General features: G+C 41.6%; 1 protein-coding gene across 4 annotated transcripts in view; it reads left to right on the top strand.

The window, feature by feature from the left end:
• The window catches only part of LOC115578414 (hippocalcin-like protein 1), a 49,776-nt gene that overhangs the window by 25,134 nt on the left and 7,272 nt on the right, over positions 1 to 17,370 (top strand). For 2 of the 4 annotated variants that reach the window (XR_003983440.1, XM_030411372.1), the window contains exons 2-3: positions 11,662 to 11,829; positions 14,800 to 15,081. Coding sequence is in view for 3 of the 4 variants with exons in the window: in XM_030411372.1 (XP_030267232.1) it covers positions 11,734 to 11,829; positions 14,800 to 15,081 (378 nt within the window). In the remaining variant the exon portion in view is untranslated. Of the gene's footprint in view, positions 1 to 4,653; positions 4,687 to 4,708; positions 4,734 to 11,661; positions 11,830 to 14,799; positions 15,082 to 17,370 lie in introns of those variants that run through there. The other 2 variants (XM_030411373.1, XM_030411374.1) reach the window with 2 other exon arrangements.

The raw sequence follows: 17,370 nt of genomic DNA, 5'->3' as shown, positions 1-17,370 counted from the left end.
TCGTATTGATATAGCAGCGACATTAAGGGCAATGTGAGGAGAAAGGAGGGAATGGAAGAACAGGGTTGATGGGAAAAAGGTGTCTTTATTGACTAAATTCTAATCCATTATTTATAACCCTAAGAAAGTTTAAAAAGTGAGGTTTACAACATTTTTGTATTAAAAATGGATCACAAAGCTACATGTACGTCAGAGTAATTGCTAGTGAAGAGATGCGAACTCACAGAGAGACTTATCACCCTGCAGTTATTTCCCTCAGCTTCACAGAGCTTTTAGCGTATTTCTGCTCATGTTTAAGCCTCGCATTAATGCCTCGCTGCGGTCTACGTTTTTTTTTTCTTTCTTGCTGTTGTTTTCAAGGATGCTCTTGCCACATTTGCATTCACAAGCTAATTGGGTCTTTGGAGGATGTATCATAAAGAAGTGCAGTAGCAGAGTCTGGATGTTGCGGAGGCACAGATCAGAGGGTTGGGTGGGCACACACAAGTCATGTTTTTTCAACTTTTGGGAATGAGAGTTGACGTTAGGCATTGACTTTAGATGTGATGGATGTGAGGTGAGGGAGATTGGAGCTCCTGACGGTCAGATAGGAGTTGTGTGTTTTTAATGAGAGCCATGGGACGAATGGACGTGTCGGATTTGTCAGAGTTAAATATTAGTGTTGACTTTGAAGTTGAAATGTGTAATCAGTCAATTGATTGATGAAATGATGATCGATTCAACCAATTAAAGTTTTCAAACTATAAATATCTGGTTCCAATTTCTCATACGTCAAACGTCCATACAGCACTCTCTGGTTTGCATCGTCTTTTCTGGCAGTGAAGCGAATCTAAAGATGTCTGTTATTGTTGGTTGCCTTTGATACCATGATTTAATTTCTGCGATGATGCACCGGGTCACGGTGGAGTGAGATGATGCGATTGCTCTCCTTGTCTCATGGCCTTGTCTCAGGTTAAATCGTGGAAAAATCCTTTGTGAATCGTGATCAAGTTAAAAAAGGGAAATGAATGCAGGAGGACTTCCTTCTACCGTCTAGTTTGACAGTCAGTCAGTCCAGTTTGTCCTGTTTTGCCTCAGTGAACTCATGGTGCTCTTTGGTTTCTGCTTGGTTTTGGCAGCAGTAGCGGCACCAAAAAATATAAAGCCTTGCATAGTGCATAGGCAGTTTTTCCAGTGTGAAATATTGCCAAATGGCTGACATTTTGTCCCCCCTGGTTCATGTTACACTACCAAAAATCAATTCTTCGTTGCCGTTCTGACACAGAAGTTGCCTGTGCAGGTTGCTGTTTCAGAGCGGCCATTTCCGGCAATAAAACCCACGACCATGTAATCCAGGTGAAACCACTTTAAAGTTGACTTCTTATAAAAACAAAAAAAAAGAAAAGTACTTGGTTAGGTTACGGTAGGAAAACTACTATAAACATCCTAAAATAATTGAAGTAAATTCAGTTACGGACATACCTACAATACTTACGTTAGTGCCAACACATTATGTTTGTTGACGTAATATCAATGCGTAAGTTAGTTAAAATGATTTAGCGTTAAATTCTGGTTTCATGCTGGATCTGAACAGTGGTCTTCTGTTCTTCTTCTTCCTTTGCTTGCTTAACCCGACCATCCATCCAGACCTCCTCAAAATGTAGGCATTTTATCCCACTTTGCCTGACTTCCTCCTTTGCTGCCATAATGATTACCACGACCAGTAGAGGTTGCCGAGTAACAACATCAAGCGTCAATACGGGTTGTAATAAGGGGCTTTTACAGTCGGCCTGTACGGTATGAGGTCGGGCTGGTATCTGAAAGACCCCAGAGACTGGAGAGAATGAACAGTCGAGAACCAAACATTCAGCCCTAAAATGTGTTCTTGAGTTGAAAATGAGCATCCCGCCTGTCCCTGAATGCACCAACAAAGAATGTTTTTCAAAACATTACACCACGATTATCATATGACAGCATGTCGCCTTCACAATGCACCTCTCACCGTTCCTACAACATGAGTGCTCACAGCCATCCTTTTAAATGGAGGAAGGGGGGGGGGGGGGAATAAGACTACAAATCTTCAGCGAGAACAATCTGAGAAAGAGAGAGAGAGAGAGAGGAGACAGACACACGATGTCTCACCTCTCCGGTGACACACGGAGAGGCGACGGATCAGCTGCTTGGAAGTTCCCGGGGAAGAAAAGCAAAATTGTCGGGCAGAAATTATAGGAAATTGTGAAAGAGAGAAAAAAAGAAAACATGTAAGCGGGAGGGGGAGAGAAAAGAAAGAAAAGAAATATGGATAAAAGGTATAAGCTGCCCAGCGTCTCAGGTGGCCTCTCAGATTGCTGCGCTTTGAGAAGAGGCAACGGGAGGCAGAAAACACTCGAGTGAGGAGGAGGGGGGGGGGGAAAAAAATCAATGGTGCCTGTCAGATTTCTTGATCTGTGGTTTTTATCACATGGCACCAGCTCTGTCTGCTTTATTCCAGTGCTGCGTACCACTTCACCAGCCCCTCCTCTCCGTTGCCTATCTTCCCTTCTCTGCAGCCCTCTCGTTTCTTCTCTCCATCGCTCTGCCTCCCTAATGACTGAGCTGTTGGCAGGCGATATGAAGGCGGCATTTTCTCGTCTTATAAGCACATTAAAGAGTTGAGAGAGAGAAAAAAAAAAGCCGGTTCTCTAAAATGTTAAATTGGACTTTTGGACTTATCTCGTCTCTAACTCACTCTGACTTTCTCTTTTCTCACATTCCTCCTGCCCTTTTTTTTTTTTCCAGGTTTCCATCTCCCTACTTCAATCTGCTCTCCACCGCTTTCTTACCCCTCCAATTTATTACAGCTAAAGTTGGTCTGATGTACTGTAACAGCCCCTTTTATTAAAAAGCTGATCTCGGTGTCAGCGGTGTTATCTACCTCTGTGATGATGGCGATCGCTCTCCGACCGCGGCGAGTCAATATGCTTTTAATATTTTGAATGCCCAGGGAAATCATTCTGGCCTGCTGTTGGAGGAACTTGCCGAACAGTCGGTAATACCTGCAGTGAAACCTGCTTCAATCCTCCTTAAGGAGCGGCTAACCCAACTCGAAGAATTAAATTACTTTTAGTGTCCACTCCTGTACTGTAAAGGTGCTTCTGAGGGGTTTCTGGGCAATAAAATGTTCTTGTAAAAAAAAAAAAAGAATCCAATTATAATGTTGCCACAAAAGATCAGCTACTCTGGCAGCTTAAATGACAAATACAGAATCCGCTTTTCATGAGTTTTCACCCACGACGATTCTTGTGTCTCTCGCATTACGCTCAAGCCCCAGTCCTCAGCGTCTGTCAGACTCGAGTTTAACAAGACAGAGGATGAAGTTTTTGAGATATTTCTACGGCCATCAGAACGAATTCAACCCGCTGCACGATAAGGAGCATCAGTCTGTTCCATTCATTATTCAAACATAGTGGCCAGAGGTGATGTAATTCATTTTGCATGAGATTTAGGTGTAAAGTATTTTGTGGTGGGCGAGTTGCTTGAACATGTAATAACCCTCTCAACATGATTCATTCAAAAGTAATACTTACCAACTAACTACTTAACCGCAAAAATGATTTGTTTCGTTGGATGTTATGCTACTTTCATTATGCTACAACCCTTTCAAAATGTGGCCATGAATAACTCCACAGCTTCCAACCACATGTCACATTTTCTGTATTTAACAAGCATAGAAACCGTTTAGTGACAGTAAATGAGTGACACATTGTCCACCTGATCTCATGTCAGAACGCCACAGAGGACAATTGGTGAAAGACAAAGTCAGCTCAGTGAAGCCATCAGGAGTGATGGTACACGGGTAACGAACACTTGCCTCCTCTGAGCCGAGCTAACACATGGTAGCCCATGCTGTCTATTGAAAGCATGCATTTTTGTCCACCTACATCAAAGCCGGCGAGACAGCAAAACAGCTAACCCGCTAGTTGCCAAAGTAACAGATTTATGATGATTAGAAACCGCATGTGTTTTGGGAGATTTCAAAATGTGATCTCTCGCTCTCATTTGTTACTGGAAAAACTTGCAGCGACGTGTAAGTGCAAGTTTGTGCGATGTGTTCAGTGACTTCATGGATTTTTTAAAAGATTGCCAGGGATTTCAGAGGGGTCAGAGGTGTCAGTGGTTCATTTAGTTGTCATTTTACAACACAGGGTCGTTCAACGCAATGCATGCTGGGGTCCCTTTATGCAACACTAGAAAAACAGAACAAAAACTACTTTTATGATGAGTGTTGAGGATGAGTTCAGGATTGTTTTCTGGTTTTCTGTCTGTCTCTTGGTTCACCCCCTGCAGAGCCTTCCTGTCCTGGGCTGTGCCGGTTTCCAGTCAGAGTGCTTTTTATCACTCCTCTGTCAAAATGGGTGACAACTTTATTCTTTATTACTTTATTATTAACTTTTCTTTAATGAGAATTTTATTCATCAGGGATTTTTCCTGCTGATCATTTGGTTTCTTACAATATCTTTTTCACTCAAATGTGACGATACACAGGACTCACAAGGATTTTGTACCTCGTTATCTTGGTGGGAAATCACCTCTTGTCCTTGGATGTGATCCTCTCTCACCTTCGCTGCCTGTCATTATCTGATTTGATCTATCCTGTTACATCATTTGCATGTCTTTGTCTCCCTCTGTCCTCAGTCTTCCCTTCTGTGAAGGATCATCAGCCCAGAGGTTGGTGACCCGCTTAACAACTCTGGAGCAGATGTTCGAGGGGCACAGTCAGTGTCTGTGTTTGTGTGTCTGTGTGTGTGTGTGTGTGTGTGTGTATACTTACGTCTGGGCTAGACGACAACGACTAACATGCACTGGGCACTTAGACTGGAGTGATGGATTAGTGATTTATGTCTCTGGATAGAGGGATAGTACGAATGGATTGGAAGTAGGGTTTGGGTTTGGGGGGCCACAGAGGGATTAAAACAACTGTGGCCGTTGAGGACAGAAACATTTTTACTGTTCTGTGATTGTCAGACAAACAGAGAGGCTTGCATTGAGCTTTCACAGGTCACAGCTGGGTCAGCAAAAGTGAAAAAAAAGAAACTAGATGGAGGGGAGGGCGAGAGAGAGTAGCGCAGTGAAAAGGTCAATAGTTAGAATAGGATTTGTTGTGGAGTTACAGTAAATATGAAACACTGGCAGCCAGCCTGGCGCTTTACACTCACTTTCTGTGATTTGGTCTCCAAGAGCTTTGTCAAAGCTGTAGAGGGCTGTCTGATGACATCCTCTTGCAGCCATGTTGGAGGTCCATTACCCAGAGAAGCTTATTGTCTTTCTAGTCAAACAATGCAACAACGACACCGCACAGGCAGGGTGTGGTAATTTTTTACAGGTCCAGTCTGTATCATTGTGGTTAGATATATTCATAATTATGTTTTCATTTGCGTATGATTACCTCCAACTAAAAATGGCTATGTTCTTGTGACCTTACAATAAGTCTTTCATATCTACAGCGGGAGCAGACATGGATCTGATAAGGGAAAATGTAGATATAGCATCAGAGGCAGAGACCCACTCAGTGTGGTGCATGAAGGCTAAACAATGTCAACTTCCTGGCTTTAAAATGATCCCAATCTTCCTCATGGTCTTTATGGCCAAAGACTTGCTGGAAGTTAACCAGTCAACAGCTAACTTTTCGTGTAGCCCACCACTAACTTGAACTGGAATAAAATAATTTAATGCTACCACTTTTCCAGTGTTATCTAAACAAATTAATTCTGACATTTTCGTTCAAAAAGAATATCCAGAATACTGTCCTTCGCACTAATGAAGCTTATGGGGAAAGAGTCATGTTTGTTTCTAGCCTAGAATGGACAAACAGAAGACTTGCACTTTCATGACTTTTCTTTCTGCCTTTTGAGCAGCCCCTGTAATGGAGGGTGAGGGATATTCACTTGGTTGCAATCTGAAGAACCTCACCTGAAGACATCACACAACCCGACACGTGTACTTTATGGAAGATATTTTTCATTGTCTGTTTACTGTTAGCTAGATAGATATTAGGTTTTGTTATGTAGTGACAGACTAAATTAGCATTAGCAGTTGTTGTTCATATCAGCCCTGGTTGTTTGGCCAAATAGGCCTGCTCTCTACTTAAAGTGAAACTCTCGCCAAAAAGCAACCGAGGCTTTATTTGTGATTGAATATGAGTCAAACCGTGTAAATGCATAATTACGAAGAAAGAGGTTTACCGTAGTTTTGTTTTTGGGCAAGCTTCAGTAGGGTGCAGGGGCACTTTTACGCTAGCATCAAAATCACTATTTTTAAAACACTAAGAAGTCACAACATGAAACTTTGCTGGTAGTATCACACACGAACATGAGCATTGAGAACATTGTTTGTGAACACAGAGATTACAAAATAGAGGGTTTTTGAACAACTCACCGTTGGAGCTGGATCTCCGGCATGCCGCCATCAAGGCAGACAAAAAGTGTCGATCCCTGAGTGCGACCTAACAGGCAGGAGAGTAATGGTGGGACTTCTACCTGTTAGGTTGCACTCGGGGGTGGACACTTTTTGTCTGCCATGACGGCGGCGTGCCGGAGGTGCTACTGCTAACGTGAGTAGTTCAAAAACCTTCTTTTTAATAAACTGTGCGTACACAAACAATGTTCTCAATGCTCGTGTTCATGTGTAGAGACCCTGGTGATACTACCAGCAAAGTTTCATGTTTTGCACTCTGGTTTTGCACACTGGTTTTGTTGTAAAGAGAGAAAACAAGAAAATCTTGTATGTAAAGGTGCTCTGTGGAACCTCTTGGTTGTGCTCTGAGCTGGTCCTTCACCTTAGTGGAATCCATTTATCCGCTAACATGTTAGCAACTATTGCTCTCTGTTAACGGAACAGAGAGAGGCACTCGTGAAAATGCATAAAGTCACTAACGTTGGACTGATGCAGAATATAATCCGACCTGAGCCTTTCATAAGAAATCCATAGTCCAGCAGCATTAAACAACTGAAACAAATTATCCACAGGATTGTGTAGACTAAGAGAGACAGGGAAGATCTCATTCTTTACGTCATGTTACAATCCCCTCACATATGGCAGACTCGCACGGTAGGAAATGTATTTCTTTTTCCGGGCCATACGTTATATGACATTTAAAATTGCTTTCTTGTAGGGGCACTCAACCTGTTTTACACGTAAAGGTCAAACTACTTGTCACGGTTAGTACTACTCAGCATTTGGAAACGGTCTCGCACTGTCTTCTGTGACTACGGAGGAGCCCTGTTAAATCTGAGAAAACAACCCCGATACATCATCAGGGTCGTTTCCTCAGATTTAACAGCAGCTTCATCAGCTTTAGAGAGCACAATGCTTAATCACTGGATTACCACTTGCTGTTTCACTTGGGTCAAATGGGAGCCGAGGAGGGAATGACAGTTAAGCACGGATTAGAGTCCAAAACAACTGTTCAATTGTTGGAAGTTGGCGCGTATTGTTGGTGGCATATGTAAGCTTTGATTTTTAATCAAAAAGTGAACATTGTGTTTTTCACATCAGACATTGAACCATTCACAAAAACACAACATTAATCATAATTGATGGAGTTGATACTTTACGCTGCAGTAGAATAACATTTTTCATGTTGTGAACAAGAATAAATTCAGATCCATGACCATGTCGGCTGTACTGACAATACATTAATTTTCACTTAATTGTATGGCATAGATTTCCTATGTTCCCTCTGTTTCGTTGTGACCACAGCCCCAATCATGGTAGAAAACTCTTAACAGACAAGCTGAATTTTAAAACAGTCCCTAATTAATCCTGTAGATTTTGCATTGTTTGTGGATGAAAAACACTTCTCTTTCTGTTTACTTGCTTTACTTCCTTTTGCTAGAAGCCAATTAAGGTGATGGTTCGCTATGTATATCTGTGTGTGTCATCAGGAAGCATTAGCTGGAGAATCTTTATCTCGCCAATTAAATCTCATCCTCTGCTGCGTGTTTTTCATCTTATACTGTACACCACCAACCCCCCCCACACACACACACACACAGGTACAGACTGTTTGTTTCGCGACTGTGATCTCCAAATGACAATTGGACAGTGTGGGTGGCTATTATTAATTTCTGCAGGTACTGAAAAGCGTGTGCGTCAATGCCTGTGTGACAAGTGTGTGTTTTTCAAACACTCATCTGAGTCACAACAGTGCGATCAATCTATTCTCTGTCTGCTAAACTAAAACACACAAATAACGGCTCAACACGTGACCTACTGATTTAGCATATAAATTTCAGCTCTGCGGATGCCACTCAATTACCCCGAAGGAGAAATTAATTTGCGCCTTTGTCCTTAGATTGTGTGCTGGGCTGGAGGCTTACTGAGCTGTGTGGGGAGGCTTAGTGCTGCTTTGATAAAGAAACAACAGAGACACGTCCAGCATGCATTGAAAGGGTGAACATCTGAACCAATTTTGGCTTATTAACAGTAAAATGTAAGGCAGATATGTCCAATTTTACATGCACGCAATCTCAAAAAATACACATGATAGCAGAGGCGTTGTCTGAGATTCCGTGATGTCATCCATTTCTGAAAAGCCATTGTGAAGCACAGTGTGCGCCATCTTGGCTCTACTTTACATGGTTACCTACTAAATACAAAAAAAGGCAAAGAGGTAGCTGAGGTTGGTTGAATGAAGCCTGGTAGCTGATGTCTAGCCTAATGGCTAGCTAGTCAGCTAGCAGCTAGCTGTTTCTCATGCAATGCCCTTAATTATGCATAACTTTAAGGCGCAATATGTAAGAATCGGCTACTTGTCAAATTAAAAATAAAATGATTAGGGGGCCGTTTTTACCAGCACTAACTGCTAGCTAGCTCAGTTAGCCATGCAGCTGTGCATCAGTTTGGATTATGAACTCAGGGATCAGGTGAATGGTAGTGTTAGTGCTAGCATAGGAGCTTTGGACTGAAGTGGGCTGGGGCTACCTGGTAGGCATGCTAACTTAAGGACCACACACACACTATTTATTCACATTTTGTTGATAATTATAGTTTATGTTGCAACTAAAATTCTTAGATATTGACCCTTTAAGGTTTCTATATGATTTGGATTAGTGACTTTTGTATGTAAAATTCACCTCCCGAACAGTTGCCATGAATGGGAAAATTAGTATTATAGATCAAAACCATTTTTTGTATCAGGCTGTAAACATGTTTCTGTTGGATAGTTGGCCATGTCAAAATGGGCTGTCATGGGGTTTGACTCGCTTTTTGAGCCAGCTTCAAGTGGCCATTTGAGTAACTGCAGTTTTGGGCTGGATTTTGGACTTCACTATTATATGGACTGTGCTGTCAGTTGAATAGGACAGAAATACAATAATATGTTTTGGGAGGAAAAAATAAAATATGTCAGAAAATATTTTAACTTTGTTTTCGATAAGTTGAAACTTATTTTCTTTCTTAATGTTGTGGCTTTACATTTCTACCCTAACCAAGTGGTTAAGGTTGTGCTTATGGCTAATGTTTAGGTCAAGGAGAATCGTGGTTCAGCTTACATGCTTCTGTCAGTACAAGCGAGGCTACTAATTCTCCCAACATCTCGTTATAAATACCTGGCTGTCGGCTGCATTTTGTCCTTAAGACTGGTTTTGTTTCCAATGTCCTGACATCTCCTTTAAAATATCGAGTGGTTTCACACTAACGAATGTTGACACATGGCCTTGAACTGTGGTTTCTGGCTGGGCAGCTGTTTTGCCCAGCTTTCGAGCCATCACCATCCCCTCCTCCTTCTGAGGTGAAAGTCACCTCATACACCTGTAATGACAACATGATATTTCTTGTTTTACAAATGTTGATATGGTTCATCTCAACTGTCTGGGTATAAGCTGCATTTTATGCCACGTGGCAAATAGCCATTATTTTGTTTCCTTGTCCTCACCAGCCCCTAGACAGAGAGGAGGAAATCAAATACAAATACAATACAAATATTTAGGACGAAGGAACTAATGTAAGTCTGATTCTATTAGGTAATGCACAACCGCACATGTTTTGTTTGTGTTTATGTGAAGCTCTCGGCAGGCAGCGTTAAAGACCTGCAACGCCCACACCGCCCAGCTCATTGGTGCCACGCACAAGCCTGCCGTTTGACTTTCTCAAGTTCACATGAACAAAAACACGGCTGTGCTCGGTCTCCCTTTCTCACGTACACACAAAGTTGTCGGCGTAATTACCCAGAGTGACTGAGGAAGGACTGGAGGTCAGCGGGGTCGGCCAAGTCTCATCGGAGGTGTTCGAGCCCCAGTGATACTGTAATTCAAATCACACGCACGCAGAGAAAGCAACTGCTCTTGACAGTAGAGCAGGGGATAATTAGCCTTCTAGTGCAAGGAAGCAAACTTAACAAGCACAACTTTGTTGCTCTTATTTACAAAAAGTGTTTGCAGTCTCATATAGGTGTTAGTAACAAGTATTAAAGGAGCATTTTGTACATTTGTGCATCAGCAGTACTTATTTTTTTTTGCCATAACTGAATAAACAAGCTGTTCTCAGAGGAAGATAAGGTCCCCAGAACACTGTTCGAAGCTAGGAAGGTGGCAGGGTCCGCCACATATAAACAAGGTGAAACAGTTTGAAATTGTGTTGTCCTGTAAGTTCAGTTCTTTTATTGAGTTTACTCAGTCATGATATCAGAGCTTGTTTATTTAGGCATAAAAAATGCATCAGTGAAGATCTTCCTCTTCTGATCAAAAATTGTTCCCCAAAGCTACGTAGTGTGCCTTTAAATAATAAAACACAAGATTGATCTACATTCACTATGAAATGAGTATCACCTACAATACCACGTATTATTAATTAAATCAACGCCGAAAACACACCAAACTACTTAACTGTTTGCATATCACAGTTTATTATCCCATTAAAATCCCATTATGACTACCTTCATGACTTCATTGATAATTGAATTTTAAGGTTAAAAAAAGAAGGGATTTGGTGTCATGATGACTGTTTCATTATGTAGTTGCATCACTGAAATCGTGTTTTGCCAGGCAGGTCGGGCTGAGAAGGAGATTAGGAGATCAGGGGACATGGCCACACACACACACACACACACACACACTCACACACACACCACCACCACCACAGTTGATTTGACACACAAACACACAGCTGGATGGATAAACCCAGAAATGTGATCAGTGGGCTAGCGCTTGACGTCACAGGGGTGTGTTCAGGATTATTTAATGTTTTGCGAATGTGATGCAGCAGTTTAAAGACTTGCATAACATCCCGTGTCAAGGGAATTGGGACACAACACTGTGACAAGGCTCACTTTGATTTCATTTAAAAATAGTCATTATGTGAGTGGACAAAATCACGCTGTCAATTTGTCAGCATCTTGGAAGGGGGGCTGCCTTATATCATCTTTCTGTTGTTTGCTTCGTGATTTAATTTGCACAAAACAAAATGTCCTTGTGCTGCAGCTGGATAGTAACAGACAGCGTCTTTTTTAACCGTCTTCTCCTTTCAACTCTAGCTGACACTGGTCTGTCTAATACTTCAGATTTGTGATCTGTTGCTGAGTGACTCCAGTGACGTACTGCCGCTGTTTGCTGACCGACTGCATTTTACTTCTCATTTGTCACACAAGGTCATTTCCTTTCTGCTTGATTATTGCTGACCTCCTGTGTCTTTATGTCTGATTGACAGGTGTGAAAAGCAGCCTGGCTAGTGCTACAGTCACTGTTTAGTGAAGGAAACCAAGAGTCCTGTCCCGCTGCCATGGGGAAACAGAACAGCAAACTGCGGCCGGAGATGCTGCAGGACCTCCGGGAGAATACTGAGTTCTCCGACCACGAGCTGCAGGAGTGGTACAAGGTTCGCTGACACACACTGTACACACAGTCTGGACAATTCTGGGTGATGCCAAGTCATAGTGCCGGCACTGCTGTACTCATTCCATTTTCTCAGATACTATACTTGGGATACTTGAAGTGCGTGTGCATTTCTTGAATTTTGCCATTTTATTCTACTTCATATTTCAGAGGGACATACTGTATAAACAGTGACACACCATCATAAAAACATCTTAAATAATACAATACATTGTTATAAATGTAACTACCCAAGAGTTAATAATAAAGCTAGTTTGAAAAATTAGCTCTAGCTTCAACATCATAATGCTGCTTAGATTATTGTGTCAGTTATATTGTCCTATAATAAAATATATAGAATTCTATCAAGCTAAAAGGGCCATATTGCAAAGTACCTTTAGCTGATGGTATAGTAACTTTTACCTTAACATACCTACATTCATCACAGCATCGACATACATAGGTAATGTGATAAAGTGGTTAGCAAACAGTTGCCCATTTTATACATCAAGCACACATAAAGGTGCATTAAACATTAAAGAGGTAGTATTATGCTTATTTTCAGGTTCATACTTTTAAAAAACATATCATTTTTCTCACATGTGCATTGCTTCTGCACCCTTTTTCACACTATGTCTTGAACGCTCTGTTTTGGCTTCAGAGTGAGACATCTGTTCAATCTTTGGTAAGAGTTGCACCTGAGCATCACTTAACATGCAGGATGTAGCCATCAGAGGCAGTAGGGCGGGCCATGCCGAGCAAGGTAGTGTGATCTAAAATAACTCAGCAACAGTAGTAGCAACTGTGTGTCTGCTGACTGACTGGAGTGTATATATTTTATAATGACTATATATAAATATTGACATAACACCTGTGACATAATGGTGCACATAAGTTACAGAAGTAAACGTTCAACTCTAAACCAGGCGTTTCAGGTAGTGCAGGAGCAGTGTCTTCTGTGGGAGAGAGTAGCTCCCTTTGGCGTGGACTTTTTCACTTAGCAGAACTTTCACATGCACAAAAATGCAACAAAACACAATGAAGGAAAGTCAAAAACCCAAAAGCATAATATGACCTCTTTACCAACTGGGAGTCCTGAGAGAAACTCCTGACACTCTTTAGATGCTTAGTGCTCCATAATGTTTGCAGCTACTCGATAACTCTGGGTGTGTTTGTAAATGATCAAGCACCAACACATTTTGAATTGGCACTATACTAGTTAAATGTTGCAACTGTAGACTAATGGGTAAACTAATGTAAATAGTTCTGCACACATGAGCAGAGAAGAGCGATGTGTTTGTGTGTCTAATGTTAGCAAACTGCTAGCTAGTAGCCTGCGTTTGTAAATGTTATTTTCATGTGCACAATGTTACATTTACAGCTCACTTCACCTCTTACAGTGTCATCCACCTCTCCGGCGACAAGCTCTTGCACAGGAAGCGCCACACTTTGTATTACACTGAAATAGTTATATTTCCATACATTTTCGATTGGATTAAATAACATAGCCTTCGACTGTTGCCATTAGAGCTTGTTTGATGGAAACAGCTGTGGCATGAAAGGATGGATGAAAGCATCTAAACAGAATCAAAACATTCAAGTTGTGGTCAGTAAAACCAAAACAATGAGCTAAAATAGGCTAATAGCGGTGGCTACTTTATGAAAAATACTAAATTGTTGCCTTTAATTCTCATCTTTGAATATTCAAGTTGAGTTCTTTAAAAATACCACTTTTGGTTTACAGTGATCACTAGACTGAGGTTAAATGTCAATAGCGTGCCATGTTTCAAATTCACACCTGTCTCAGATAATTTAACACCTCAGTCTTCAAACTGAGCTCCGACAAACAACACCTGTCGACACAGATAAAACCTAAGCACTGAAAATGTTATCAGTAATGAAGTGAGGCGATAGTACAGTTACCTTTACAATTAGCATAACCCGGTGTTCGAGGACAAAGATGATGCTTCATGTGACAATGTTTGTCTCCATATAAGACCGAGCACCACCCGCTCCCAGTCTGTTTAGTCTTTGCATGATGAAGTGCCACATTGACCTGATTGCAGTTATCCCGCCGTGTGCGTATGGATGTGTTTGTGTAATGGCTACAGTATATGGCTCTAAGCATGGATTAAACCTATGGAACAGCTGTGTGAGCCGTCCTGAATAAGAGCCATACATGTTGAACTTTCACCTCCCCGACCCATGACTTAAGCCTTACTGACCCCGGGTCTCTTCACACTGACAACAGTCGTGATGGTGTTCACTCCGGGCAGATTAACAGCTCCGGGATGCTCCGGGATGCTCCGGGTGTAAATATACTGGTATATCTCATAGGGTGTTGAGGTTCCTGAAAATGTATCCAGCTTGTCTTTTGGGGGTATTTATTGGCAATAAATCCAAGTTGTGTTGTCTCTCTCTCAGGAAATGAAAACAACTTTTTTTAGGACTGAACCATGTCGATATTCCACCTTCACTTAAGAGAATATTTGATACGATGATCAAAAAGTAATTTCAGCCTTCAAATCGGGACAATGACTTTCTCACCTCGGCACCTCGATCTTAAAGGCCTTTGTTAGAAAAATGACTTTATTTCTGCTGAACAAAGACCGAGACTGACATGACTTTAACTTCCCTTTTCTTCTCAGGCACAATGCTGCCTTATCAAATGTGACCCCTTGAAAAGAAGATAGAACTGCTTTCATCTATCCAAGACTAAGCTCCTTATAAAAAAAGTACTTCTTCGACCTGTTAGAATGCAGCTTACATGACTGAAACATTGACTGATCGAATTTTTGTGACAGAATTTTGATTTGATTCGTGATAGTTCCAGCCAGTTCCGAAAGGGTTTTACTTGGGTCTGCTGCACTAACATTCATATCATGGTGATGTATTATATTGTCCTGGAGACTGAATCAGAGCTTCACATGTCTTATTTTCACTCGGGCCTCGCCTCTTGTCTTCTTCTCCTCAGGGCTTCTTGAAGGATTGCCCCAGTGGAACCCTGAATGTGGAGGAGTTCAAGAAAATCTACGCCAATTTCTTCCCCTACGGTGACGCCTCCAAGTTCGCTGAGCACGTTTTCCGAACTTTCGACACCAACGGCGACGGCACGATAGACTTCCGGGAGTTCATCATCGCCTTGAGCGTGACGTCAAGGGGAAAGCTGGAGCAGAAGCTGAAATGGGCCTTCAGCATGTACGACCTGGACGGTAACGGGTACATCAGCCGCGACGAGATGCTGGAGATTGTACAGGTGAGGAAAGGACACTGGACGATGAAGTTCAGTTGGGGGAACAGGATGAGTAGAGGCATTTGGAATGTGAAAAGGATTTTTCATTTAATTCCATCATTAGACACAGCTGTGCAGTGAGCTATACGCTAACATCACAACAACCACTACTAAAGTACACCTGAGGCTAATGAGAATGCCATTAGCTTTAAACTTATTTTGTCATAAACCAAATTGGTGGTAAAATTAAGTAAACTGATATAATAAAAATCATGGAATCATTAATGTCATCACAGTCCTGAGGAGGACATAAACACCTGTGCCAGATTGTAAGACCATCCATCCAACAGTTGACAAGATACAAACCAATGATATCAATGTCATGCTGGCACAAGGGGAAAAAAGTGCGGGAATCATCAAGGCCAATAGGATAAATCCTCTGGGGGCCATGAATGCTGAAAAAAAATTAATGGAAATCCAAAGTTAGCAAGGCTAGAAATGGTCCAAATCAAAGTTGCAGAGGCTGGGATATGCTCGCTTTTAGTCCCTTCTATGTGTCAAACTCCAAACCTGGACTCTACATTTCCCATAGTTCAAACAATTACATATTTTTGTTAAACTCTTCCTGCTTGGTAAATAACCATGTCTTTCAACCTGCATACTCCTAGTTTGTAACACAGACTTAACAGACTTAATCCAACTGTCCCACTTACATGCTGATTGCCAAAATCCAAAACGCAAAATCCAAAATCCAAGTCACAAAAGGGCATGTGATGAAAAGGCCAGGCATAGAAATATACCAAATAAAACAAAAACTAAGGGCACACCAGAACAACACGAGAAACGAATCAGGAACACAGCGAACACACGCGAACAATTACAGACAATCTGCCAAAGAGTGAGGGAGGAACACAGGCTTAAATTCAAGCTAAACTAATGATGGGGTGAGGTGCAGGTGGAGAGACACCGGGGGACAGGGCGTTGCTGAATTGGCTAATGTGAGACAGGTGTGTTGGGGGGGGAGCACAGGAACACAGGAGGGAAACAGAACACTGGGAACACAGGTGAGCAGAAGGTAGAGAGTGACATTAAGGCACAAGATGATTAACTACAAAATTAACAGGAAATCAACAAACAAAAGTCGTACTGACTGTTACATGTCAAATCTGGGGAGCGCCCCTTTAAATACAGAATGGATCAATATATAAGGCAAAAATTACAAAGAGCATGATCCCAAATATTAGTCACATGAGGATTTGTACATGACACACATGAACATGACCCCAAAATAATGCCATTAATCTCTGAGTCACCATACTTAGCTGCTTTTAGTGAGAACATATGGTGTGGTTGATAACATAATATGCTTAAAAAAAATTGGCTGCGGCATTGTCACTGCGCCGTCTTAATTTCCCAGAATCCCTAATATTTGGAGCAAACAGTCATATAGAGTTGTGCTGATGGAAATAGACGCAAAGAGCACTTAGCATAAATGCCCACCTCAATTATGCAAGTTAATACATCCCTATAAGTATGTGCAGGAGGCTCAAGCGCCAATATGCAAAGACCCACAGGCACACTTAATGTGCTGTCTGCTATACTGGCAGAGGCAACAGTTTGCGTGAAGACTGTTGAGTACAGTGCAACATTAGTGCCGTATGTAATCTTGTCACTCATACTTGAAGAGAAGAAATAGGCAGGCTCATATGTCGAGATATGAGGATCTCGCTGTATGGTCTGCGTGTGTGTGGGTTCGCATGGATTAGCAAGTTAAATTTAACAGAGTTTATCCCTGAGTGTGCAGAATACTGGGATTATCCGCAAGCTCACTGAGGTTACGCACCGATGGAAGGGAGAGGAGGGACCAATTGTGTCATTGAAAGAGAAAGAGATGGTCATGATAGAAGAATGGGGTCTGGTTAACACTGCACTGTTGGACAACGGGCGGCTTTTGATTTAATATGTCTTAACGGCCCGTTCCTGCAATTGACTGAAAATGGGATCTTTAATGTAGGACGCAAATAAGGATCATTTTTGAAATCGTTCATTGATCTGTAAAAACTGGCAACATAAAAACTGAACATTTCCCCAAAACAGGGGTAAGACAGGCTTCCAGGCCTCCAAGACTATTTATTTAAAAAAAAAAAAAAAAGTTCATATGAGAGAAACTAAGATTGAATATTTAAAAAGTAAAATAAACCTTTTTTTAAAAAAACTGAGGAGTTTGCCCAGTAAATTGTCCAGGATTTGGGGAAACATTTTCATTATTCTTGAGAGTTATCTCAGGAGATCGATACCACCATCTTCGTGCTA

This window comes from Sparus aurata, chromosome 3 (genome assembly GCF_900880675.1).
Source record: "Sparus aurata chromosome 3, fSpaAur1.1, whole genome shotgun sequence".
Classification (NCBI taxonomy): domain Eukaryota; kingdom Metazoa; phylum Chordata; class Actinopteri; order Spariformes; family Sparidae; genus Sparus; species Sparus aurata.
This window is presented reverse-complemented; position numbering and strand designations above follow the sequence as displayed.